Below are 25392 nucleotides of genomic sequence, written 5' to 3' on the forward strand. Positions count from 1 at the left end.
TAGAATTGGCCTGGAAGCCAATTCTTTTATCTGAAAGACATCACCTTCACCTTTGGATTGTCTCTTCAGTCTGCGGGGTGGGAACTGCTTTCATTTTTTCTGAACTCGGTGAAATTCAGCAATAGGGTATGAGCTTTCTCCAACTCCTTAATAATATTCATTTGTTTCTTTCCACTGGTAACTTTGTAGTGTCAGAACTCGATATCTTCTAGGTCCAGAGGGGGTGTTCAGCCTTCAATTAGTTTAACTAATGGGAGGTTTTTAGCTTCAGGGGATAAGAAAAGTGGAGCATGACACCAGGAGGTGTGGAATATCCCTTGGGTCAGTGGGAGGTAGCTGTCCCCGCACAGCTCCTTGTGCACCCCCAGCGCCTTGCTGGCATGATGGTGTGAGAAGCAGAAAAGGCCTTGACTCTGTGTCAGCAGCAACAAAATATCCCTGCACTGTCAACATCATCTCCAGCCCAAATACAAAACATAGTCCCAATACCAGCTACGAGAAGCATAGAAGGCTGTCACTTTTTCCTCTTGAAATGGAGGATGAGAGACTCTCCTCAGACTTCAGAGATATAAATTCTTTCAGTTATTAGTCAGCTTTTAGAACTGTCGCCTTGCAGCATTTTTTTCCCTGTGATGCTGTGGCCTTTGTTTTTTAGAACTTTTGACCAACTTGCAGCTAAACTTAATACATTAATTCTTCTACAAAAAAAAAAAAAGGTACCTCAAGGAGATTGACAAGAAAGCAGCCAGTTACAGTAGTTAACTTACTCTCTTAAAAACAAGGAAAAAAATCTTGTTTTCTATATTAGGCACCAATAAACCGCAGCATCTTTTCACCTTTTCCCCCATTACCTCCCTATTTCTAATCTATTTCCTGGTGCATTGTGTCCACTCTAATGTGTTAATGCTTCAAATCAGTGAATGCTTTAATACTTCTCAAACACTTCCAGTTGTTGGTAGAGTTCTGTAGTACAGTAAATAAAGATTGTATACAGAAATAGCTGATCTCTAATAGAGTAATCTTTTACATTGAATTTCTGTACTGCAGCAAATGCAAGAGAAAACTCTGTATGCAGTAGCCAGGCATGGATGCAATTTAACATTCAATCTTTCTCCCTCTCTGTTTTTTGAGAGTCTGGATGTGGTGAGTTGTCATTAGTCTAACTAGAAACCTTTAAATAGAGCTGTTACCTGTTTCTGAGTTTCTGATTAACCTGTGCACACCAAAAAAATAGGTATAAACAGGCTCTCTTTCAAGCAAGAGTTAAATTTTTGCCTTCAGAGTAGCCTGAGGGGCACTCTGCTTCTCAGTGCATGGCAACATGAGAGGTTGCTTTCACCAGTTTTCATCTCTTCTCTTTTGCCCAGATCAGACATGACCACACTTTCATGATCACAACTTATCACTGGACAGTCCAGTGATAACCCAGCAGGTTTAGTTCATTGCTCATCTGGTACCTTTTCGTAGTCTCTTTGATTTGGAGTCCATCTTCATGGACTTGGCAGCAGCCTCCTCAGAACCCACTTTCTGGTGAAGTAATATTCCACCCACTCACCCTCACACTGGGAGTGCTTATTCTGTGTGGCTGAAACGATTGTTCCAGAGTTTGATTTTCTGTAACTTCAGACTCCGATCAGTTTGGGATGAAATCGCTTGACCTCTGCTGTTCACTACAGAGGCTCAAGAGACAGCTGAACTTTTCCATGACTATTTGAGCTGTCTGTGGTTTTAGGGCTTTATAGTAAAGCCTAAGGGAAGTTTGTAAAGCAGGCTTACTCTTGATAGGCAGCTGCTGAGCTTGAACAGCCTTGAGATTCTAGCAGTGAGATGGACTCTTTACATCACCTGTGGGACTGATACCATACCTGGAATTCCTGTCAAAGTCCTGGGTTTCTTGAGAGCCTGTGTACATTGATTGTGCTGCACACTCTGTTTCTTGTCATGCTACCTAGCAGAGAGCTTGGCTGAGCTGAAGAGAGCCTTCACAGTTGTGCAGCCATTAGGGGTGTAAATTAAAGTAGGGGATGAGAATCCCCCTGTATTTAGTACAGAGGGAAGTCTATTCTGGACACTATTCCTTTAGAGCACCAGATAACAGCTAAGAGGTTTGCTCTCCCTTGGACAGACTTCACAGGAGTTACCCAGTGTTAGCAGGCTCTGTTTCCAGGGAAGAACAAATCCAGTGTCTGTTGGCAGCGTGTCGTACCTCTCTTTCTACAGTTCAAGGCATCATAACCAAAACACTTGTGGAGACACTCTCTTGTTCTCCAAACACATTCCCCCTGTGATCCCATAAATGAAATTTGAGTTCTCACAAACATCCACATCCCTGGCCTCTGGAGTGTTTGCACATGTCTGAGCCATTTGTGGCTGATAGAGGGTAGGTCAGGTGTGTATCTGAGGTATCTGCAAGCATATAGAACACAGGATCTGGTGATCTTAAGGGTCTTTTCTGACCTAAAAGGTTCCATCATTCTATCCCTTGATACCTGCTGTGGAAACATTCCAATGACCATCTTTTAAAGACAGCCAGATTAGTTGTGTACCACTGATGGAAATTCTCCAGGAAATGCAGAATATTCCTTTCCTCTCCTTTCTGCATTTTCTGAAGTTCCTTTTCACTGAGATTGACAGAAGGCAATGTCACAGAGGCACTGCCTCCCAAACTCCTGCAGTACTCCTGGGGAAAGCTGTCCTGCCGTCATACCACCCTGAAGGCAACAATGTCACAAGGAGCTGCATTAGTAAGCACTGTAATGTATCCAGACACTGTCAAAGTATCCAACCTGGAGGCTGATGTAGCTACTTTTTGTTGCTGCTTTAGCTACTAGTAACCTGTTTTGTACTCAAGAAGATGAAACAGTATTCAGCCAAGGACACTGGAATTTACTGGCTGCACCAATCCTTCTCAGAGCACGACACGGGAAACCTCCTGTTTATTCCACACAGTTCTAGCATAAAAGCTGAAGTTTGTTTTCCCCAGATGCAGAATTCACTCCTTGTTTTAATGTTTGCCATTTGTGGAAATCAGAGTATCCAATACATTTAATTGGAGTACATTTATCTAGTACATATAATTGGAGTATCTAGTACAATTTAATATGTCCAACCAATACGTGAATTTATTTGGTATCTTTTAACTTCCAACAGCAAAACTAGATGCGCCCCCTAAGCCTAAAAGAGCTCCCAAGGCCAAGAAGGTGGAAACTGTGAACTCTGATTCCGATTCAGAATTTGGCATTCCAAAGAAGACGGCAGCACCCAAAGGTAGGAGTCACACCTGGGCTCTCTGGAGCACAGGGCTCACATTTATTGTCAGAACCAAGCTGAGTTATGAGTACATTGATCACTGGTAGATTACTCAGCCTTTCCTGTGACAAATACAGCGTCTTGACCTCTTGCTAAACAATGTGTGGACTTTTTATCTGACCTTCACTGTTGGGAATGCTGCACCCCCCACAAAGCCTCTTCCATTCTACTGGATACTACTCATTTTTTTCCATCCCAACTCTTTCCAAGCCAGTAAAATTGTGGTAGTAATTGCAGTAAGTAGCACTTTCTGGGTTTTTAAATCCATTTTTTGGTATCCCAGTTCTCTGAGTCCTCACAACGCAGCAGAGCAAGCAAGTGTAATTGGAGAAGTCTGTAAAGGATGCACCAGTGTTGATGGTTGAGGTTAAAAGCAAATTTACTAAATAGTAATGGTGAATTAATGTTGTGTAATCAGTGCAGAAGGTGACGAAGAACTTGTAGGTCTTCAGCAGTGTAGAAGTTATCTGATCTCATGAAGTTTGTCCTTGTCTTGAACTGACAGCTTGAGCTGTCAGGGTGAACAGTGACTGTGGAAGAAGCAGAAAAGATTTAAAACTGAGAAAATAAAAAATACTGCATCATACTGCTGTTGTGAAGAAGCTTGAGTAGTAAAATGGGATTGAATGTAACATGTAGCCATGCTAAAGTAACTTCACTAGGGGGATTTGATGAAGTCTGGAGTTTATTAAAAAAAACCAAAAACCAACAAAGTTAACTCATAATCTCTGACCTAGGGAAAGGCAGAGGGGCAAAGAAAAGGAAAGCATCTGGTTCAGAAAATGAAGGCGAATACAACCCTGGGAAGAAAACGCCCAAGTCCACACCAAGCAAGGTCAGTTCCATCTATGCTCTCTTCTTGTAAAAAGAACTTCTTGGAATACTTTACCTAAAAGTTCTTATTATAAGTTGCTGATATGGTAATGGGGGATGAGGTGTCATTAGCAATTGGAAGCTACAGAGGTTTTTTTTCAATTCTGAATATTAAAATGGAAAATGTACGTAGCAGCACAACTGATTTGTCTTTTCTCTTCTAAAGAAATCCAAGAAGGCTGCTTTTGACCAGGATTCTGATGTGGAAATCTTCCAGTCAGGCTTTGCCTCTGAAACTGCCCCAAAGCCACGGACGGGCCGGGCTAGAAAAGAAGTGAAATATTTTGCAGAGTCTGATGAAGATGATGATTTTGATATGTTTAATTAAGTGCCCAAAGAGCACAAAAATGTTTTCCAACAAGTATCTTGTGTTGTCCTTTTGTCCCCTCTGTCGCAAACTTTTGTACATTTGACTTATTTTATGTGATAATGTAATTGATGGTTTTTATTATTGTGTGTAGGCATTTTAACATTTTGTTCTTACACCTACAGTTTTATGCTCTTTTTTACTCATTGAAATGTCATGTATTTGTCTGACTGGCTTGTAGAGATGTTCTAGACAGCTGTGCTAAAGCACATTTTAATTGTCATGGTTGCAAACAGCAAACCTGCTTTTTGAAATGAAGTTTAAACATTAAAAAATGGAAAACTACCGTGTGTGTGTGTGTGTAAAATGTGGGCTAGAGGGACTACTACACAATTTTTAAAATAAATATATTTTATTCTTTGCCAGGAGACTCCATGGAAAAAGGTAAACAGTATATGAACATAGAAAGCATTGTTAAACAATCTCAATGTACAAACAGAGCCAGTGAAAGTACATCACAGACTTGCTAGAATATATAAAAAAAAAAAAAAAAAAAAATTCCACTAGTGCTTTAAATGAAACCTAAGAAACTGACACTTTAAATCTGTTAACCATTCTACCACAGTTTCCACTCTGCTTCATGGTGATTTAACAAGGCCAAGAAGGCAGATTCTCTCCTTGTGTTTCTGGAAGTCCTAGCTGTACTTCCTTAGCACCTGGAACGCTGGAAAGCCCAGCTGATTCCTGGCAGTTGATTCTTAAGGAAATACCCTGGACTCAGCTATTCAAAAGTTGTGAGTCTGCTGGTTATCATCCCATGAAGTTTCCCTAATGGCTTGTGAACAAGTAAACAAAAACATGGTAACACTGGAAAGTGTTTCTGCCTTGGCGGCTATAGCATTGCTGTCGAAATGGAGCAGGTAATTGTGGAGCTAGGTCACCAGCCAGCTAAGAAACCACTTCTTTAAACTTTAAAGTGACATTAACAGTGGAACAAATGACATCTGAATAACTGATCTGGCAGTTAATGCTGATACCAATACCTCTTCTGCTGGGGCAGTGACAGTTTGTATACTTTTTACAGGGAAGGAAATGCAAACTGAGGGCAGCAAGGACAAGTTTTCGTATTTCAACTAAATCAGATGGTCCTTTCCACTTCCTTCTCTGGATGTGTACAGTAGTCCATGTCCTGTGGTTGGTATCTTGATTGTTTTAGGTATGAGAGACAAAAGGAAAGCACCAAACATCCAGTATGGAGAGTACAGCCATACATTTGTATGTACAAAGTCATCAGAAATGCAACCAGAATTTGAAGACTGCGATCTGTCTTGTCACCATGCAATATTGAGTGTTCAGGGAAGAAAACAGAAGCTTAACTATTTTTTTTTTTTTTGCATAAAATGGCTGATTTAGAGTTTCAAAAGTTTGCATTTTCTAGTTTTAAGAGTTTAAACAGCAAGGAGTATATATCGATACATATGAAAATTTCTTGGTCCTTTTTGAGTTTATCTATATATATATACATATATAGATATACATTAAGTCCAGAAACTAAGCAGCAGTAAAAATGTTTTTCTTGCTTTTCATCCCTGTACATAAGGTATTAGGAATGTCTGAAGTAGCTGGAAAATGTCTTATTCCACCATAGGGGATTGACTGACACTGCTGTTATCCACTGAACTCGGCGAGATACTGGGACTGTGTTCTGCAGTATTTCCATTTGAGGTTGGTGTCAGTGGTTCATGTCCTTCAGAGTTCTCCAACATTTCCTGAATAAGAGGTGGCATGGATCCAGGAATTTCCATTTTCAATGTAATGACACGTTCTGCACCTTTAAAAAGAAAACACAAAATCCTTCCCATGAGCACGATTCATACAATTTCCTTTCTGTCAGTATTACAGAAGTAATTTCAGGGTGTATTTTATTAATAGATTTGGTGTCTCCTTCTAGACTTCTTGCACACAAAGGTGTGTGAGTGAACTGCTTCATGCAGTTCAAGAAGAAGGACTTAGGTGAGTGCTCCTTAACCAATTAATAATTCAAACCTATGACATAGCAACTGATATTTCAATACAGGTAAATTGGATGAGCTGCCTGTTTTTAAAGAAGGACCCAAAATAGCATTAAACTATACTGAAAAATTAAATTAGGCTATGATCATGTAGATGTCTTTATAAACTGGAATAATATTTAGTCTTTATTCTGTACTGGATCTGCAAAGAATGACAAAAATTCTGTCTATGTTAAGTAGGTGAGGTGAATCCTGCAAGAAAACGGCAGTGATCTAAGTCAGAATTCAACAAAATTACTGCATCGACCCTGACCACTCAGACTGGGAGCCGACAACAACTGGTTTAGGGAGGAAAAAAAATCCCAACACAAAGTCTTGGTGTGTGGGCAGCAGGCAGGGACAGAGCACAGCATGGACACAGCTGCCAAGGCCCTGCCAGACACTGGGCAGGCAGTGCTGAGAGAATTGCATCAAGCAATTTATAGCCATAAACCACAGCATTCCTGTTGGTCAGGACTCCTGATCATCCTAAAATTGGAGTCCAGTGGAAGAGGAACCTGTGTTTTTTAAACAAGAAGAACAATAATAACAACAACAACAACAACAACAAAAAAAAAAAAAAAAAAAAAAAAAAAAAAAAAAAAAACAAAAAAAAAAAAAAACAAAAAAAAACCCAAAAACACAACACCCTCAAAAAACCCCACCAAACCCCCAAAAAACAAACCCAAAAAACCAGAGAAAATAGTTTGGCTATTGAAGAACCATTCCAGAAGAGTGATCCTTTGGAAGGGCTCTGCTTATCCATGCTGCTGCAGTGGACATGCTGGAGAAAGCACCACTCACTCCAGGCTGGAAGGGAGCATTTAAGTGTTTATGTCTTACATGAGGAGCATCAAAAAAATTACCTACAAAGGCAATGATTGACTGTCCAAGTGAATGCTGATTTAAAAGTCTCTTAAATAACTAATGGGAGAAATATTAATACAGAATGATGATGAGAGCTTCTCTGAAACCCAGCTGTTGTCAGAACTGTGCTGATGAACTCAATTTGGCCATGTTAAAACACCTGCTTTCCACTGTAATGTCTGGTTCAGTGAAGTGTTTGTGTGGTCATTCAGTACAGAGCCTGAGAAATTTTTCAGGTTTTGCAAACTTCCAATTTAATCAGGGGATAAGAGAACTCCGAAGATGAGAAGAACTCAGAACTGTCTTGCTTCAGTCCCACAAACACTTCACCCTTTAGTCACAATACCTCTAATGCCAAAGGAGACACTCAGTGTTTCAGAGTCACGCTTTCTTTGGTGTTTGCTTTCAGAGATCAGGTACCAGCCAAAGTCATTATCGTCTAATGTACATCTTCTCAAATGAAACTCAAGACATCCCCACCCCTCCAGAACATCACCATCCTTTGGTATGATTTAGTTCTACTGTGAAACATTAATGATATAATTGAAGTTAAATACTTATGTCGGAATGGAAAGAAGCCTTTCTCGTGAATTGAATAAGAGGAGCTGTGTTCTTGAGGAGCAGAAGGCTCTGGTAAAGAAGGAGGGAAGTGCAAATGGATTTCCCACAAGTGCAAACAGTGGAACAAAAGGGCTCCCCTAAATGCTTTTATAGCTCAATGCTGCTCCAAGTTTATTTTATAGATTCAGTTGGATGGAGCTTGTTTTACTTGAGGGTAAACTGCAAGCTTTAGATTACCTGGTAAGTGGTTGCTTTTTAGGATTCTTTTGCTTCCAGCTCTGGTGTTTCCCTTCCAAGTTACTTCTTTTGGTTCTAATCAATCCAATTAAATTGCTCACTTCTTTTTACAAAGATAGCTATAATTTAATCTTTTAATTTGGATTTATATTGTTTGAAGTGAAGCATTTAAGGTTTAAATTTAAAACAAAGGTATTAGTTGAGTGAATTAACTACTGGGGTATTTTCCCCGAGTCTTTCCCCAAACTATGTCAAATTAAGTCAGCAATGTTCCTAAAAGCACAGATCCAACCTACACCAGTACCTGTACACACAAGCTCGTGTGCCTGCTTATCTATCAAGGGTACCAAATCTGTTGCTGAGTAAGAAGAGTAAGAAGGTGGAACTGCATCAGCCACTGTAAGAATAAGAATTGTTGCACTTTAGACTATTTTCAGACTGGTACATCAGAGAACCTGCTCTGATCAAATGAAAGCATTCAGCTGTGCCTGTGCTATAGAGAATGTGTGACACTGCTTAGACTATGAATTGCACAGGATCAATCCAGCACATACAAGACTGCATAAAAGACCGTTAAAATTGATCTGCGTTTAGGTATGGTTAGTTTGAATTAGAGGGGCTGAATCTCCAAAATGCTGGATCAAATTATTTTAAAATCTCCAATACCTCCAACCACAGTTTAGGGGAATTTTGGTTGCACTAGTGTTTTCTGCAATCTGTAACCAGACTGTTTTTCAAAAGCCATTGGTGATACAAAGCACATGTTTATCTGAACCCCCTTGTAAACATTAACAAAGGTTTTATCTTGTCCTAAAACGACTAACAAAGACTTCATGCTAATGATTTGCTAAGCCACTTGCACCTACAACATCTTTTTCACTATCAGCTGCATGGAGAATAGAGCACCATGCATGTTTAAAGCAAAACCAATTTCAATTTCAAGGCAGGAATTACGTGAAGAAGTTGGGAAGAATATAGTCACAAGGACCTTTCTTAGATGTCTTAAAAAAATAACAACCCAGGTGTCCAGGCCAGTTCCTCTGAAATGCAACTCTGCCACTCCTGCTGTTAGCAGGAGAAACTGTACCTTTTGCACTGATGCTACGAAGATCCGTGATTTTCATTAAGATCTTTGGGAACATATGAGGCTTGTTGGGTCGTCTCTTTCGGATATAAATTTTCAGCGCTTCAAGCAAGGGTTCCTGAAGCTTATCCACTTTCATTGGTTCTTCAAGGTCCTGGCGATCTGTAGAAAAGTATCATATCACTCATATGATTTTAAATATTTATTTTTTTAAATAAGCTCCAAAATGCAGAATCTCCTCCGTGTTCTTGATTAGAACACCATGAATTTCGTTCTCTGCTAAACAATGCACACTCTGTAGTGAGCGTTCCATAGAAGAGGATAAACAGCAGCTTTCTGAAACTTGGATTAATTTTTTTCCCTTGGTGACTGGAAAGGTTTGTCATGTGGGTGGTCAAGAATTACCGGTTTGCTCTTGTGCCTCCCTCTCCAAGGGGAAAACACCTTGCTGCAAACACCATTTGGGAATTAATTTTATATGTGTCACTGATAAGCTACCCATGTACATGGAGGTTACAGCTATTTTTTGTTACCACTACCACAGCCAAGTGAGTTACCATCAGGAATCAGCAGATGGCAGTGCTGGCTTGAGTGACAACAAATGCCACCCCTCTGCGCCAGGACACGCCAGGCATTCCAGTGACATCTAGGAGCCCATCAATGCTTTTAAAGTCTTAGGGTTAGAGACACATAAAATCGGAATGATTTTGTACTAAAGGGCCACTGCCAACAAAGACTGACTGTTGTGTTTTAAACGCTCACTGGTAGCATCCAGTTTGATAAACAAGGTATGTTTCTATTGCTAATCCAGATTTTGCCAAGGAAGAGACCAAGTGATTAAACCTACAGAAATTTACAGATGATTTTGGAAATTCTCTGAGACTTCGCTTTTTGTATTTTAAGCCTATGATTTTAATTGACAATCACCCTTTTGAGTTCCCTTCAGCCCCAGTTTGGAAGTATAACACATTTTTTTGCTAAAGAAAGTTATCACCAATCGTCCCATGTGCCTGAAACCAATGCAGATGCACACAATAATATCTGTGAGTAAAAGCTGTGTAATTGGGCATCTTGCTGTAAGAAAGCTCATTCATGCAGGCACCCATACACTGCTTAGCAAAAACACAGCAGAACCTGATCTCCAGAGGTCCCTTCCAACTCCAGGCGTTCTGTGAGGAATCTCAATGCCCTTTGTCAGGCAAACAATAGGACTGGTTGCTCGACAGAATGATTCCAGTGAGGTTATTTCAAATTATCAATAATAAAACCAGAAACTATCACCATTGGAAAACAAACCTTTGGCATTAAGTAGCTTATATAATACATATATTAATGTTACAAATAAATATAGATTTAAGTGAAGGAAAGCAAAGCAATAAATGAAGACATTATCGTGTCTGTCCTTTAGAAATACATTAGAGTTCATGCTGTACGATACCTCCACAGATTAGGCAGATGGCACTAAGGAGACCTGTTTCTGTATCATCCATTTCCAAAGGCAGGAGCTGGTTGGCAAATGTGAACACGAGATCAGTCAGCGGGCCAAATCCGGCGTTGTGCATCTGAGTTCGGTTTAGGGTAAGGCCATCTGAAAAGGTCATGGTGTCTTGTTCGGGTGTGTATCTTGTGCAAATTCTAAGGATCTGTGGAAAAAAAAGAAAAATGGAATCTGAAGAATTTATTCAATTTGTTGCATTTTCTTGGTGCAGCGAATGACTCCGTGGAACTTCAGTACTTGGCCACGTCAGAACAATCTGGAAGCAAACTCCAGTTTGTGCAGTTCTAGCAGCACAGAAACTTTCAGGTACAAAAATAAATATACCCTGTTGACTCTGAGTATTCCTTGTAACACAAACCTAAGAACAGAAATTTCCCCCTAGTTATGAAATAATCAAAGCTTTGGAGCAACTCTCACCACTCAGGTCACCAACATTACTGCCATATCCACAAAAACAGGTCTTTCATTAGTCTGCCACCTGCACCTAACTATAAAATGTGACTGATCTGATCCAACAAGACCCTGGAAGCATCTCACCTCTTCGATCAAAGGCACACCTCGCTGATTTTGGGCATCACTTTTGCACGGCAGCACTTCCCTGGGTTGTGTCTTTGACAAGGGCAATGTTGGTCTGCAGAGCCTTGCAGGAGTGAGTGTGGACAGCTGTGAGCTGCTGAAGAGACAGAATTTTGGGTTGCCTTCTCCTCTTCTGCGAGAACAGACAGGCAAACACTGCTATGGGGACAAAGTCCTCCATCTCCCCAGCAGCTGCAGGTAGGGTCTCCTTGGAGCACTGCTCGCTTTGCCAGCCTGGGAGTTCGCACCTATGGAATACCAAACTTTGCACCTCCAAACGGCAGCACACAAGACTACTGGCAGCCTGGCCAGTGGTCTGAGGAGTCGGCCCAGCTTTCCTTCTTTAATGGAGATCCTGTGTGCTGAAACACCAAACCTCCTCACCAGCCTGTTGGCTCCCAGCCTTGCTGCGGGCTCTGGCGCTTCCCCCTGCGGGGCCCCAGCGGCGGCAGACCCTGCCTGCCTGGTGCAAAGCTGCTGACAGTGCCGCCCATTCCTGTGCACGCCCAGGCAGCGTCGGCTTTGGCGAGTTCACCTCTCTGCCGACAGCCACCCAGTGCTGACCCCAGATGAAAGAGCCTTCGAGGGGAGGATGGAGGATGGGGATTCACACCTCTAACTGGACACAGAGGATTGCAAAACACATGAATAAAACACCGAGGACGCTCTGCATTTTGTTAGTAAATGCCTCTGGGGTAAGGGCAGCGTTAAGAGCGCTGTCACAGCGGAGGTGGCAGCACGGCCAGAGAGGGAGCGTGTGCGTGAACACCTCTTGGAGCACACCCAGGATGTGTCCCATGATAGACTCTCTGTGGCACATGATCATTTGCACAGCTGCAATTAATGAACATGGCCTTAAGGACCAAATAAAAGAGACGTCCACCATGTTGACTATTTCTGTTACATGTATCAATGCTTAATGTTTAAAATAATCAGAGGTGGGAGAGGGCTTATGCCTAAACTAAACTGAACTAAAACCCTGCTGAAGCCAGGCTGATTAGCTGAACTAAGACTACAGCTGTGTTTTTTCAGGGTTTGACTGTATTTACTTCCCATCCTACTTGGTTTTAAAGATACAACAAAAAAGATTTCCATGAATGTAAGAGCACATTGGGAGAATTTAATTACTCCTATAGCTGCTGAGGCTCCGAGTCAGAGGTCCCAGCACATGGCAGCTGACCAGTCTGGGCCTGGTTCTCCCACCTTCATCCCTGCCTGGAGCACTGCTCCAAACAAGCAGGGAGGAGAATGAGGAGAACACGGTCTGCAAGACATCTATAGGGAAGCTTTTATTTCTCCTCTTCAGTTCCTTGGTAAGAGAACAGGGTGTATTTCTGCAGATGGATCTTCAACTATTTTCTATCTCAGCAATAATCTTCTCTCACATTCTGGGTATACACTAAAGCACTGAAACTGTGTGGTTGGACAGGCATGTTTGACATCATTGCCTTACCCCCAAATTAAAGTTCTTGAAATTACTTAAATCAATGACTAAGAGAGGCACAAATACAAACACACAGCACACTAATTCCTCAGTGACTACAAATTCCCCATAATACATTTTAAAAGGCTGCTGGTTGCTAGGTTTTAGGTATTGTTCAGGATCATTACAAAAAATTAACATTATAAAGCACAGCAACCTGTCAGTAATGGGCAGCATCTTGGAACTGCCAGTAACCACTGGCCGTGCTCTCCCCTGAAGTTCAGAGGCTTGCTCTTTTAAATCATTAAAAGACTGTATAGAAAGGAGAAGAAACATGAAGAATATCTGGCATTCAAGAAAACAAAGTTTCGAAAGCTACATATCTACTTGTGACACCCAAGAGCTGCTTAGTTCACTTCCCTGATGGAATGCAAGAGGAACTGGAGTGCAGCTCTCCCCACCTGAGGCCTGCACAGACAGTAGCTGCCTTCCAATAAAGGTGCATGGCTGAAGAAGATCAGGTATCTGACTTTGGAAGGAACAAGGCTCCGAACTTCTTACCTGGTACTGCTTTTCCCTTAGCTCGGCCAGGGAGAAAGGCAGCCCCTTTGACTCCAGTGCTATTTCAACTGGAAAGCCTTAGCAAGGAGAGCTCCTCCATCCACAGCCTCAGGATTCCCTTCCCAACAAATGAGCAGAGCACGACTGGGAGCTTAATTGGGCAATGCCATGGCAGCTTCCCTGGCAGCTGCCCAAGCAGGGCTGGCAGATATGGATCTGCCAGATCCTCCCTCAGAGGCTAGGCCTGGGCACTGGCTGCCACTGAGATCCCTGCCCAGAGGGACTGGGGTGCCCTGGAGTGATCTTCCCCAAGGTGTGTGTGTGTTCAGTCCCGAGGCTGAACACACACACACCTGCCACCATACCCCAGGCTGCTGGCTGCCTCACAACAAAGCTCCCTGTGCTTGTTCCCCGGTGCCTCAAGCCCTGCTGTGTTTGGGGGTGCATGCTAGGAGTGCTCAGCAAGAGACCCCCGGGGCTAACCAGAGGAAGAACTTCCAGGCTTGGATCCTCATCGGGAACAAATTTGGGGTGAGGTTATTCAGCTTCAAGCCAGCCCCTGTGTGCATGCACAGAAAGAGACCTGCAGGGGGCCTGCAGAATTTATAATTAAAACGTGAAGAAGGATTTAGCTACTTCCAGGCTTAGGCAGCAAGTAGGACAGGTTTTTGTTAAAGGCAGCCTGCAGGCCTTTGTACCCCAGGTGCTGCAGCAGCCATCAGCTGGAGGAGCCTGCAGCGGCTCCGCTGCGCACTGGCACAGCTGAAGATCAACTATGTGTTTTCAGCAATGCACTTAGCTTGACTGCAGCAATCAGGTCTCAGGTTTCCTCTGCATTCCTTTGACATTATCCCACAACACGCTGTTATTAAACTCCAAGACAGATCATTTGAAATGGTGTTTTTATTTTTCTTTTCTTTTTTCTATTTTTTTCTTTCTTTTTAATTTCTGTCCTTCATCAAGATCTGTGAAACGCCATGGATATTGCTGATTGTTGCTAAACTGTTCTTGGGCAAATTTCCAGTGTCAAAGTAAAGCTGATTTCAACCTCATATTCACTGAAGAACATATGGGAAACATCAGCACTTCAAAATAAGAAATCATGGTATCTTTCTCCATTTTAAACTGAACTCCAAATGTCCTCAGCGTTGTTTAGATTTTGCAACCAAGCCAAGTACTTTACTTGTCACCCTGCTCTTAAATGCCACTTGCAGCCATAAATACGTTTTTTTCCCTCATTATTAAAGGGGCCTTTTGTTTTAAGGAGTATTTATACATAAAAGCATTAGGAATTCTTATGAGCCCGTCATAAAGTGCAAAGCAAAAACCCTACCAGAAGCACAAAACCAAAGTCAGCCAGAAAGCTGCGTTTATAACATTGTTGCTCCCCCAGAATTGTTAGTCATTTCCAACAGATTAGGCAGGGCAAGCTGGGCCTATTTTTTAAGAAATCCTGTTGTTAGACACTATCTGCCTCAGCTGGCTGGGACAGTTCCTTGAGAGGAGAAAGCCAGGCAGGTGACTCTGAAGCAATGATGCCCACGGCGCTGCCAAACCCCGTCAGCACAGGGTGCTCTGCACGCACAAATTCCTGCCTGGCATTAACGCACAGGGGCTTACAAGAGAAAGCAAAAATTACATCATTAAGGATTAGCATTCAAGGACTTCTCAGGTTTTTATCCACTGGATTTAAGACAGACTGGGCTTTGGATTCTTTCCACACTTGTCTTGCCAGAGCTCAGCAAGGCTGCTGCTGGGCCAGTGTACCAGCAGACAGAAGCACTCACTTTTACAAGAGTTATTGACTGAATTTTAGTAATAATTATCCCTAAAACTTTTGGCTCCAGACAAGATATAAATTCCACAATCCTCAGCTGGTGCCTCGAGCTGCCTCAGGAAACTAGATGTTTTTTCCCTTCCAGAGTTAGTGTTTGTTTGTATATAAAACAATTCTTTGGCCCGTACCCATTGGAGTTTACTGAGCTCCTGGCACCATTTCCTTTATCAGCCTGTTTAAGAGGGGCTTAAGCATCCACAGCCACAGGAACCAGTTGAGCAGAGACCTTGGCAGGGTCTATAAATGCTTAAGACTCTCCACAGCTGGTGCTGAAGGGCAGGCAGGCAGTGAAGCCGGGGTCCTGCTGGCAGGGAAGCCTGGCCACCCTACCTGGGAGCCCCACTCTGCTCCTCCCGCGTGCTGCGGCTCTGGGAACATGTCCAGGGCATGGCAGAGCAGCAGGATCATGAGGGCACACTGCTGAGGCTCATGGCCCTGCTCAGCAGAGCTCACACAGCAGCCACTGGGTGCTTGGTGCAGCAGGAGAGACAACAGGGCAACTCTGCATCTCAAGGCACAACAAAACGTTTGAAACACTCATAACTAGGACAACTGCCTTGTTGGAGATGGAGGAGAATACGTGCTATTAAAACTGCTCCAGTACTGATGTTCATCTTAAATAAAGATAGAGAGCGGCACTGCAATTCCGATTATGTGCAGGTGATGCGGGTTTAATGGATACAGCGTTTCACAGGTGGCGCGCACACCACGCATTACCGTGTCACGGTAATTATCCCATTTTCTTTTTAAGCAGCACATAAAATAGTCACATAAAGTTTGTGCAAATGTCACACAGGAAAGTTAGGACTATTTGCCATGCTGTATCTGTTCCTGGGTTTGGAAAAAACTCAGCTCCTCCCAGCTGTGGGCTCCTGTGCCCTGCTCACTTGGATGTGTTACCTTCTCTGGCTTTGTGAAAAATAAAAACCAGAGTGAGCAGGTGATCTGAAATGACAGGCCTCAATAAAGCTTATAATTAGAGCTTGAAGGTTGCCAATGGCCACAAAGAAAAAGTGTGAATCGTATTAAAGAATCAACTTTTCTATCCATTAATTAGTAGAAATAAAGTCACCATTTACCACCTGCTTCATTCTCTTTTTCTAATCTGGCAACTAGGCTTTTATTTAATTACTTTGATCAAAGTGCCATTATCAAGGCATTTCAGATAAAACCCCTATCAAAAAGGGTCCCCTCAATTTTTGAGCCAGTGTTGGCAATGGGTGACAAAAGCTGCTGCAGGGACCCTGTGCAACAGAGGCTGTGCACATTCCCAGGGCAAGCTCCCACTGCCCACCCTAACAAAGATCACCAGGAGCTCGCAGGATTACAGAATCAGGGTATTTGTTATCCAGCAGCTATGGAGCCAGGGCACGGCACAAACAAACAGGGTGGCAGCTTAAGGGCTGAAGTTTTAGGGGTAAAGAGTTTGGATGTGCAGATTCTTGCCATATCCTGGCTCCTCCCCACCTTTTTTGTGTAGTTTCGGTATTAACTATTTTTGTTACGAGTTACAGCAGCACAGCACAAAGCAGTTCCCATCCCCTACTGCTGGCAGAACACACTCGAGGCAACGCTGCAGTTTTTTGATCACCATCTGCCTCTCGTGTAAGGGGAACTTAACAGAATCTGATCAGGACAGAGCTGGTGATGACAGGCGTGCAATCGGTAACGAATGGCCCTGCCCCACGGAGGGACACCCTCAGTAACAATGAGATGGCTGAGTCTGAATGAGTGCCTGGATTAAGGGAACAACAAGAGGTGACTCTCAAGCACGGCAGGGCAACCTCAACCTTCCCTTTTTCTATAGGCTAAAGAATGATACCCCTTCCCCTCTCCTACCCCTCTTCCTCCTTCATCAATGTCCTCTTGATGCGATTCTTCCAAACAGCTTTTGACAAAACAAGAGGAAAAGGTCACAGCAGTTAACATCCTCACCAACATGATCCTGTTTGAAGCAATGCACTTTTAGAAATTCTGAGATTAATTACTTCAACTTCAGCTTCCCTAGTTTAAACTCCTGCGTCACGACAAAAAATATTATCTACAGTAGCATCCTACAATGCCCTTCTACACTGGCCATGCTTGGCTCAATGAGTACCTGAAGGTTTGTGCTCAGAATGAAACATTTAAAATATGTTTACATTGAAAATACTGTTTTACTGCAAGTTATTGCTACAACCAATAACACGAAGCATATTTGCCACTAAAAGCCTGAAGACCTCTAAGGTCTCGATAAAGAAATGCTGAGATTCCCCAAGGGCTCCTCTGAAGGTCAGCGTGACAGAAACAACCAGAGACACAGGGAGGGAAGACAGCTTGCCTTGACTTAGTGGCAAAGCAAGGTCTGGAGAAAAACTCCCAGCCCACCTGCACAGTTCCCTCCTGCAGGTTGTATGTTTGCCTATTTAAAATTAAATTACATTTAACTAAAATCTGTACTGAGTCCATTAGATCAGCCACTTCCACAGATACCGGCAGTACTGGAGAAAGCAGGGAGATATGGGTGCCAGAGGCTTGCATCTGACAGGCTCCAAACACCCCAGCTTCCCCTCTGAAACCTAAAAAACTCTAAATCTGAAGACTTGTGTCTTGTTCCTTAAATTCCATCATGACCACAGGTACAGCACGTTCCTAAACCGTTATACAGTGGACTATGTATTTCCAGGTATCCTTTATGCACAGGACTATGCAGAGGGAGGAGGATGGATGAAGGAGGAAGGAAGGAGAAACAGGTCTCTCTTCAGTGTTAACAGTAAAGAAAACTTTCCAAAGTTACACATGCCACAATACCAAAATGAGCCCTGTTTACTGAAACCCACAAAGAGTAAGGACTTCTTTTGAGAAGTATGCTCATCCCCCAAAACACACCTCTGTAGGTGTGCTGGAGTCATCTTCTGACCTCACCAGACTAGCCAGTAAGTTCAATTTTAAAACAATAAGGTCAGGGCCATATTTCACCCCCCTCTTCCTGTCAATTGCAGTAAAAAGAAGAATAGAAAATGCATTAGTAGGAGAACAATGATGTTAAAAATACATACCAGTATATCCAGGCAGGCTGCTTTGAGTAGAGTTATTTGGTCTGCAATGGTCAAACTTGTAAAGCCTGGCAATCGCTTTGCAAATTCCACTATTTTAATAATGCACTTCGTTGCAAGTTCACTGAATTTGTCCCAAAGCCCAAGGTCCAGTCGAACCCGATGATCTGCGCTGGAGTTCTAGAAAGACAGACAGAAGGCACCATAAATCAACAACGTCCCTTTCAGTAAACGGTTTTCAAGGGAAGGAAACAACAACCACGTTTTCCTTCCAGAAGTAGTTTCTATTAACATTCCAGGCATTTTCTGCAGCTTGCTGTTGGGATGATGCTGGTTTTAAACTTGGATTAATCGCCTGAAAATTCCTCGGATACTTCTCTGTTACTTATGATTGCAGAGGCCATCTGTACAAGGAATACAAATGAATTTAAACATTTCCAAATGCCACCCTCATTATTCTTTCTTGCCATTATATAATAAGTGCATTGAGAAAGACAATTTACAGTTGTACCCCCGAAAATATGAACAGTGGAACAAGAGTATTGGGTCCTCCTCTGGAAAAAAGCAGCACAATATTTGGAATGTTGTTTCACATACTTAAGGTCTTAGAAAATTAGTTCTGCTTAATTTCTCTGCTCTGTGGCTCTGCCACAGCTTTCCGAAGCTACAGTCTCCCATGACTTATGGAGCATTTATTTACATGATGTTAAGGAAAATCCCATGTGCCTTGATGAATGCTATGTGCTCATTTGATGAGTACATCCATCCATATACCCCCACTGCGGGAAGTGTAACAAGGACATTCTGGTGGCATCTTTCAGGGACTGTTTACAATGCATTCACCTGTCTCAATCCAAGTGTTCATCATTTTCTAGAGTGCATAGGAAACTCGTGTCAAGTCTGTGGTCAAACTCACATTTTCATACATTTGGAACAACCACTTAAACCTTAAAAAAGCTGAACATGTCAGCCAAGAACCATCTGATTCGAAATCTGCTGTGACACATTTGATGCCAGCCCACCAACACTGGGTGTCATGAGAAGACCTGGTGAGTCCATTCCAATCCACCCAGGATTCCTGCAGAGTGACAAGAAAAGAGTAATAACAGAGCTCTGAAATACTCAAGTCTCCTCTCCTTCTGCCCTCACATGCAGTGTATTGCCAGCATTTAATCCAATGCTATTTAGGATGCAGCCAGTGTGATGGTGTCCCCCAACCCCCTGTCTCATAAGCCACCAAGTTTAGTGTGCATTGCAGCTGCCTTCAGCATCTGGGGGATCTCCTCTTCAATGCAGGAGGAATTTTATCTATAAAAATATGCTCAGGCAGCGGTTTTCTCCCAGCTGTAGAGGAAGCCCATGTGATCAGCTGCCTCAGTCTCAGCTGGTTAAAGTTAAAATGTTAAATTAACTTTAAAATTAAAGTTAAATGAGCAAAGTCTCAACCTAAAAGTCTAACAGACACGGCAGATTAAATAGCCATCAAAAAGCATTCAAATTACACTGACCACACTTGGAGGAAACATTTCCAGTGAGCCTGCCACCACCACTGCTGATGGTGAGGACATCCACCTCCTAGAAAGCCAGTGAAGCCATTATCTTGTCAGCTTTCCTTGTTTCACAGGAAGGACACAGGGCTGGAAGAGGTTGGTGAGGGAATGTGGAGTGAACTCAGCTTGGCTGTGATGCTCTGGGCCCCATCCCAGTGCTGCCTTCACAAGGAACAACCATCACCATCAGTCACGAAGGAGAAAGTCCTGACGGGTCCCCAGGGCGCCGCCAGCCTGACATTCACCCTCACTTGGAACAGCATGGAGATTTGAGCCAGGAATATTTACATTAGGGCTCTAATTGCAGAAAAACAAATGCTAACCATGCTGAGCAGTTTGAAGGAGCATGCATGCTCTTTCCTGCTGCCCCTCTCTTTAGGGGATAATTAATTCATTTCATCATTTCTATTTGAATTTTTATTCTGGGAACTCCCTCTATTTTTTTTTTTTTTTTTTTTTTTAAATGACAGAAGAAAGATAGAAGAAAATGTCTTTATAATGCTAAACCTAAAGAATTGCCTTCAAAATGGTCCAAAACTAATGAGTTAACAGTCATTGTAATGCCCTTTGAAACATTTCTTTTGGCTACTGGAGTATGCATCCTTCAGATTTATTTTATTTCATCCTCAAGGACCTTGGTGAAATACAGTACATTGGAGGAAAAATAAGATCAAGATGTGCAGTCATTCAGGCTGTAATTAAATTTAATAGGCAGTTTATCCAGTTCATAGAAAGATGGCATAGCAGAGAGCTACACAAAGCAGAGCCTAAAGCAGGAAATCATTTTACAATAGGGTATCCATCTGGAATAAAAGACGTTGCGTGAAACCAGCAAGTGTGAACGAAATCTTCATCAGTATCATATGAGGTTACTTTATCATGCTGCAGTGCCAGCAATGGAAAGTTTGACGTGTCTTCTATCAGGAGTAATGCACGGCCGTTGTAACAAATGTAAATCTAACTCTCTATTATGCAAACTGAAGAGAAGGAGCAGTTAATAAAACACAAAATAACCAGGTGTTTTATTATGCCAGGCACCAGATCTCTCAGCATTGGAGCTAATGTAGCTTCGAGATGCTACATTCTATCAGTTTTAACATTCTATCTGTTAATGGATGTAAACACAAGTGCCGCAGGAAAAAGAGCTGGATTTTTAGCAGCATTTCTCAGTATTTAAAAACCAAAACTGACTCGATATCAATGTATAGGTTGAACAACAAAACATGGTGTTAAAACAATGTACAACAGAAACAAAAACTCTGATTAAATTTGCCTGGAGATCTCCTCTATCCATGCTGTGAAAAAGATGCAGACGCTCTGACTTTTCCTGAATATTTTAATGAAGAGGGTTTTTGGGTGTCTTTTCCAGGAGCAGCCTCACTTGTTTTTCAGGCCTATGCACCAGTGCACATATGGTGGAACAATACCGTAATACACCCTAGTGGCATCTTTATCAGTGGAAAAGCCCAACCTTGCGATGAAATCCAATTAAACAGCCATTTTTGCCACATAAATTGATCCCATTTTTTCCATCATTTTTGTTTTTTCATTGCAGGCTGTTCTGCCTCCACATTAACAATACGGGATGAGGTACTCATAGAAACATACACAGCAGCAGAATCCCTACTGTCTTTAAAATCCACTTTACAAAGGAAACAAGGCTCACAGGGGCACTCTGCCCTAATCAGGAACACTCCTGATGCCTCTTTAGTGAAAGCAGCAATGCACTCCAGCTCCAGCGAGTTCACTGAGGACCACAGCACACGTCCCTGCTCAGTCCCACTATCAGGAGATACACACATATTGTATATATACATATATATGTGTGTGTGTGTGTGTATTCCTCTGCAATGGCACAGAACAATAGCTGCGTAACTTCTAAGCCCAGCGTTTACAAAGAACAAAATGCTGCCAAGATGTGGAACCTCTTCACTTCTAGCTAGCCAAGAGCAACCCAGGAGAATCTGCAGCAAGGGTCTGCAAAGCCAAAATTATTTTCTGTTTTATCCTCCCTTTATCACAAGGCTGGATGCAACACAGCTGTAGACTTACAAATAATACCACTCTCAAGGGACAGGCAGTATAGTTACACTCAATTATACTATAAAGTATGACGTCTCCAGAGAAATTACTCAGGCACTCTCTCTTACCTGGATGACAGTAATAAAACAGATCTGTTTATGATGGACTTTTGGAATCCATTACATTTAAACAGCTGGCTGATTCCCATCATTGGTAGAACCGTACTTGTCACTGCCCACCAAATGTAACTGTTAAGTCAAATGACCCAGGGAATTTAATGCAAGTGCTATTCTCCCATTATTTTAAGCAGACTTCTATTAACTATGCAAAGTATGGGGCCACTTTTTAAAGAGCAAATGGATATAAAAGAAGGTAATAAAAAATGCTTCTCCAAAGCAGTTTTTAACAGGTGAAAACACACAATGGGGGCGGGTGGGGTGGGAAATCACCATGTAACGTTTCCCTCTGGGACATGCAGGCTGCAGTACTCAAGAGTGAGAGGAGCCAGATACACAAGCCAAATGCCTGAAGCAATTCATTTGTTTTTACTATATATCTGTAAGGTCTTTTTTACATTACACTCTTATACTTAAAATTCTTTGCTCTTTTTAGCAAGCAAAAAAAATCTTCCTTTAAAACACTCTGAATGGTCATGTAACCGAAGGAACTCAGGGGCTGTTCTGACAGAAGTCTTTTCTCTCCACCACCCCTGTCAGTACACAAGTGTAAGGCACACAAAATTCAAGGAAATCCACATTGGTTAAAAACACTCACTTCTCACCTCTCACTTAGAGAATTAAATCAAAAACTCTAAGGTTATAAAAGCAATCTGTGTGCTCCGTAGTCTGAGCACACCATGCTTCATGACTGACAGCACGCAGAACCAAGCATAAAAGCAGGACTGGGGGCAATCTTCTACCTGTACTAGATTGCTGCTATCAAGAAAAACAGAGTAGCATAGGCTTCTAGCTCCCCTTGGACACAGCACTTAGTAAAAGGGCTTTGTGCTCCTTTGTTTTTTGGTTCATACTTCAAGTGTCTCAGATTGTTGTTGGAGTCCTGCTGTTTGATCAGCAGCTGGTGACGGTGTCCAGGCACCAGAGCTGTGCTCCTGTGACCAGCACACACAGCTTTCACATCCCAGATCCTCCTGTATCCTCAGTGCTGCAGAAAGGATTCTCCCCCGCCCCTGGGCTGACAGGCAGCTTCAGGGTCAGATGACCCTTACTCCAGCCCCAGCACTACTCAGTCCTTCCCACATGAGCCCTTAACACTGAAGTCCTACATAAAATGCTGGAGTGGCTGCCAGACCTTACCTAGATGAGAGATTTAAACACTGCATTTCACACACAGACTCTGAGAATGCCGTAAGAAGACAGTATTTAGCACTGCTGCTATTAGTTCCAATGCAGCATTTGAAGGAAGCTGCACCACTCTCAAAGATTCAAGGCAAGCCAAAAGTACTCTTTCAGTATTATTTTGTTATTGCAACTAGTACAGTGACAAAGCAGGAGGGAGCTGAGCCCCATGCAGCAGTTCACTGCATTGGAGTTCCAACAGAACAATGCTAAAAACAAGAAATCTGCCCCAGGCTGTCCCATCACGCTTGAGATACGAACAATCAATATCCAGCCCTACAAAGAGTGTGGTCAAGTCGTGGCTACTCGTGTTTCATAGGCAGACCAGATTCATCTGCTCATTACTGAGGTCCAGGTGCTCTCAATAAGGGCTCTGAAATTCCAACAGCGACATAAACTCGCCATGGGGTTCAGACGGAACCTAAGGACGAAGGCATCAGCAGTGGGTGTGCTATGCAACAAGACCCTCTCCAATTTCATCCACTTGTATCATTTCAGGAGCTAAAAGATTAATGCTACTTCAGCATCCAATATCTAATGCAAGTGTAGAGGTGCCAAGGTTTATCTTTCAGCCCTTGAGGATCTTTGGCAATTACCAGGATATAGTACAGTACCATCCTCACCAGCTGCAGTGCACTCTGCTAACTTCAAGGTTTTTTTCAAAAATCACCAAAAACCATACGTGCTCACTTTTCTTGCACCAAGTCTTACACTTAGACCTCAGTTTTGAGCCTTGCACTTTGTTTTGTAACCAGATTAATGTGCCATAAAAGAGCACCCTGATCACTAAAACAGTGAATATTGATGGCACAAAGGGATTTGCCAACATCACTCTGAGAAATTTAATGTTTGTTTCAATAGCAGAAAATTTACTCAAGACAGAGATCAATCCAGCGATAGAAGTATTTCACCTGGCCTCTGGGGATTGATCCCAGATCTTCAGCTGAGGCTGGAGGGCAAGAACCATGGAGGCAGCTGTCTCCTTGCCCAAGCCATGTCACTCCTGAACTCCTGCTCTCAGCAATGAGAGCACATGCTTGACTACCTCAGGATGTTTTGCTCATCCCTCTGAAATAGCCAGTGCTGCTGCAAGCTCAGACCCAGCACCCATTTCTCTACTGATAAGGCTCTAAACATTACCTAATAGATATTTTTATCATCTCTTTTATTATTAGATTTGCAAACTTGACACTGAATTTTCTTTAATCAATTCCTATCACTGACTTTCCCTGCATTTAGCAACAAATATATGTATAGAAGAAAAATTATTTCCCTGACTCATCTCTGAAGAAATTCCCACAAGTACTGAGCTTCTTGATGGGGGGGCTGATTTTTCCTTTCTAAAAGCAGCAGAAGTTTTTGCTGTTATGGGATATTTTGGTAGACTGAGAAAGCATGTGTAATTTTTGGGGTTGTCATGTGCAGAGCCAGGAGTTGAACTCAACAATCCTTGTGGGTCCCTTCCAACTCAGGATATTCTATAATTCTAGGAATAAACTGCAAACGAGCATTTTGGAAACTGTTTTACTTAAACATTTCATATTTTCCTTGACCTTGGTAGCTTTGGGACTATCACCAGTAATCCAGCAGCATTTAAGAACTCCCTACACCTGCAAAGTTGTAATCCGCTGATGCACAAGCAGAGATCACGTCTTTGGAAGCCAACAAATTTCTGATGAATGATGGAATGTAACTGACTCATGGTCTCAGAGCTGGTCATTTGGCTGGATTAATCCTCCAGGAGTCTCTTGTGATACCGCTAAGTAGCGCTCACATCTAAGTGCAATTTCTCTCCCCAGCAGGCAGAGTTTGCACACACACCTCTGTATTTTCCTGGCTAAGGAGGTGTAAGGAGTGAATCTACTGTTCCATCTATTTAAAATGCCCAGAGCCTCCAAAACTCACATCATCCAGGCATATCCCGAACGCCCTGTGCCTCAAACCATACTCACCGTAGTGTATTTTCCCAGCTGGCAGAGTGAGGGGAAGGTTTCCTGGTGAGCTTTTCGGATCTTTTCAGTGAGATCATCTAATTCTGCTGTCATTTCGTAGTTTTCTGTGGACTCCTGCTTTGAAGGTTCCTTCTTCTTTTTGTTCCTATCATTTCTGACAGCTGTAAGAAAAGCAGAGATACAGATCACATGGGGTTACTCAGATCAACCTATGCTGCTCTTGCTGCTCTATTTCAAATCACTGTAAAATGCTGTTATTTTAAACACACATTATTTTAAGTGAATATAAAA

General features: G+C 42.5%; 2 protein-coding genes across 12 annotated transcripts in view; one reads left to right on the top strand and one right to left on the bottom strand.

Moving 5' to 3' along the window:
• TOP2B (DNA topoisomerase II beta) overlaps window positions 1–4836 on the top strand; it is a 60583-nt gene extending 55747 nt beyond the window's left edge. For both annotated transcript variants that reach the window (XM_040073896.2, XM_040073906.2), the window contains exons 34-36: window positions 3151–3267; window positions 4047–4144; window positions 4349–4836. In XM_040073896.2, the coding sequence (XP_039929830.1) occupies window positions 3151–3267; window positions 4047–4144; window positions 4349–4510 (377 nt within the window). In that variant the 3' untranslated portion in view covers window positions 4511–4836. The remainder of the gene's footprint in view (window positions 1–3150; window positions 3268–4046; window positions 4145–4348) is intronic.
• Window positions 4837–4888: 52 nt separating this feature from the next.
• Window positions 4889–25392, bottom strand: part of RARB (retinoic acid receptor beta) — a 321663-nt gene continuing 301159 nt past the window's right edge. For 6 of the 10 annotated variants that reach the window (XM_040073930.2, XM_040073947.2, XM_040073939.2 and 3 more), the window contains 6 exons: window positions 25102–25262; window positions 19136–19297; window positions 18223–18399; window positions 10728–10932; window positions 9293–9451; window positions 4889–6320 (listed from right to left, as the gene is read on the bottom strand). In XM_040073930.2, coding sequence (XP_039929864.1) covers window positions 6124–6320; window positions 9293–9451; window positions 10728–10932; window positions 18223–18399; window positions 19136–19297; window positions 25102–25262 — 1061 coding nt within the window. In that variant the 3' untranslated portion in view covers window positions 4889–6123. The remainder of the gene's footprint in view (window positions 6321–9292; window positions 9452–10727; window positions 10933–18222; window positions 18400–19135; window positions 19298–25101; window positions 25263–25392) is intronic. The other 4 variants (XM_040073967.2, XM_040073985.2, XM_040073976.2 and 1 more) reach the window with 1 other exon arrangement.

Source organism: Hirundo rustica, chromosome 1, assembly GCF_015227805.2.
Source record: "Hirundo rustica isolate bHirRus1 chromosome 1, bHirRus1.pri.v3, whole genome shotgun sequence".
Lineage (NCBI taxonomy): Eukaryota > Metazoa > Chordata > Aves > Passeriformes > Hirundinidae > Hirundo > Hirundo rustica.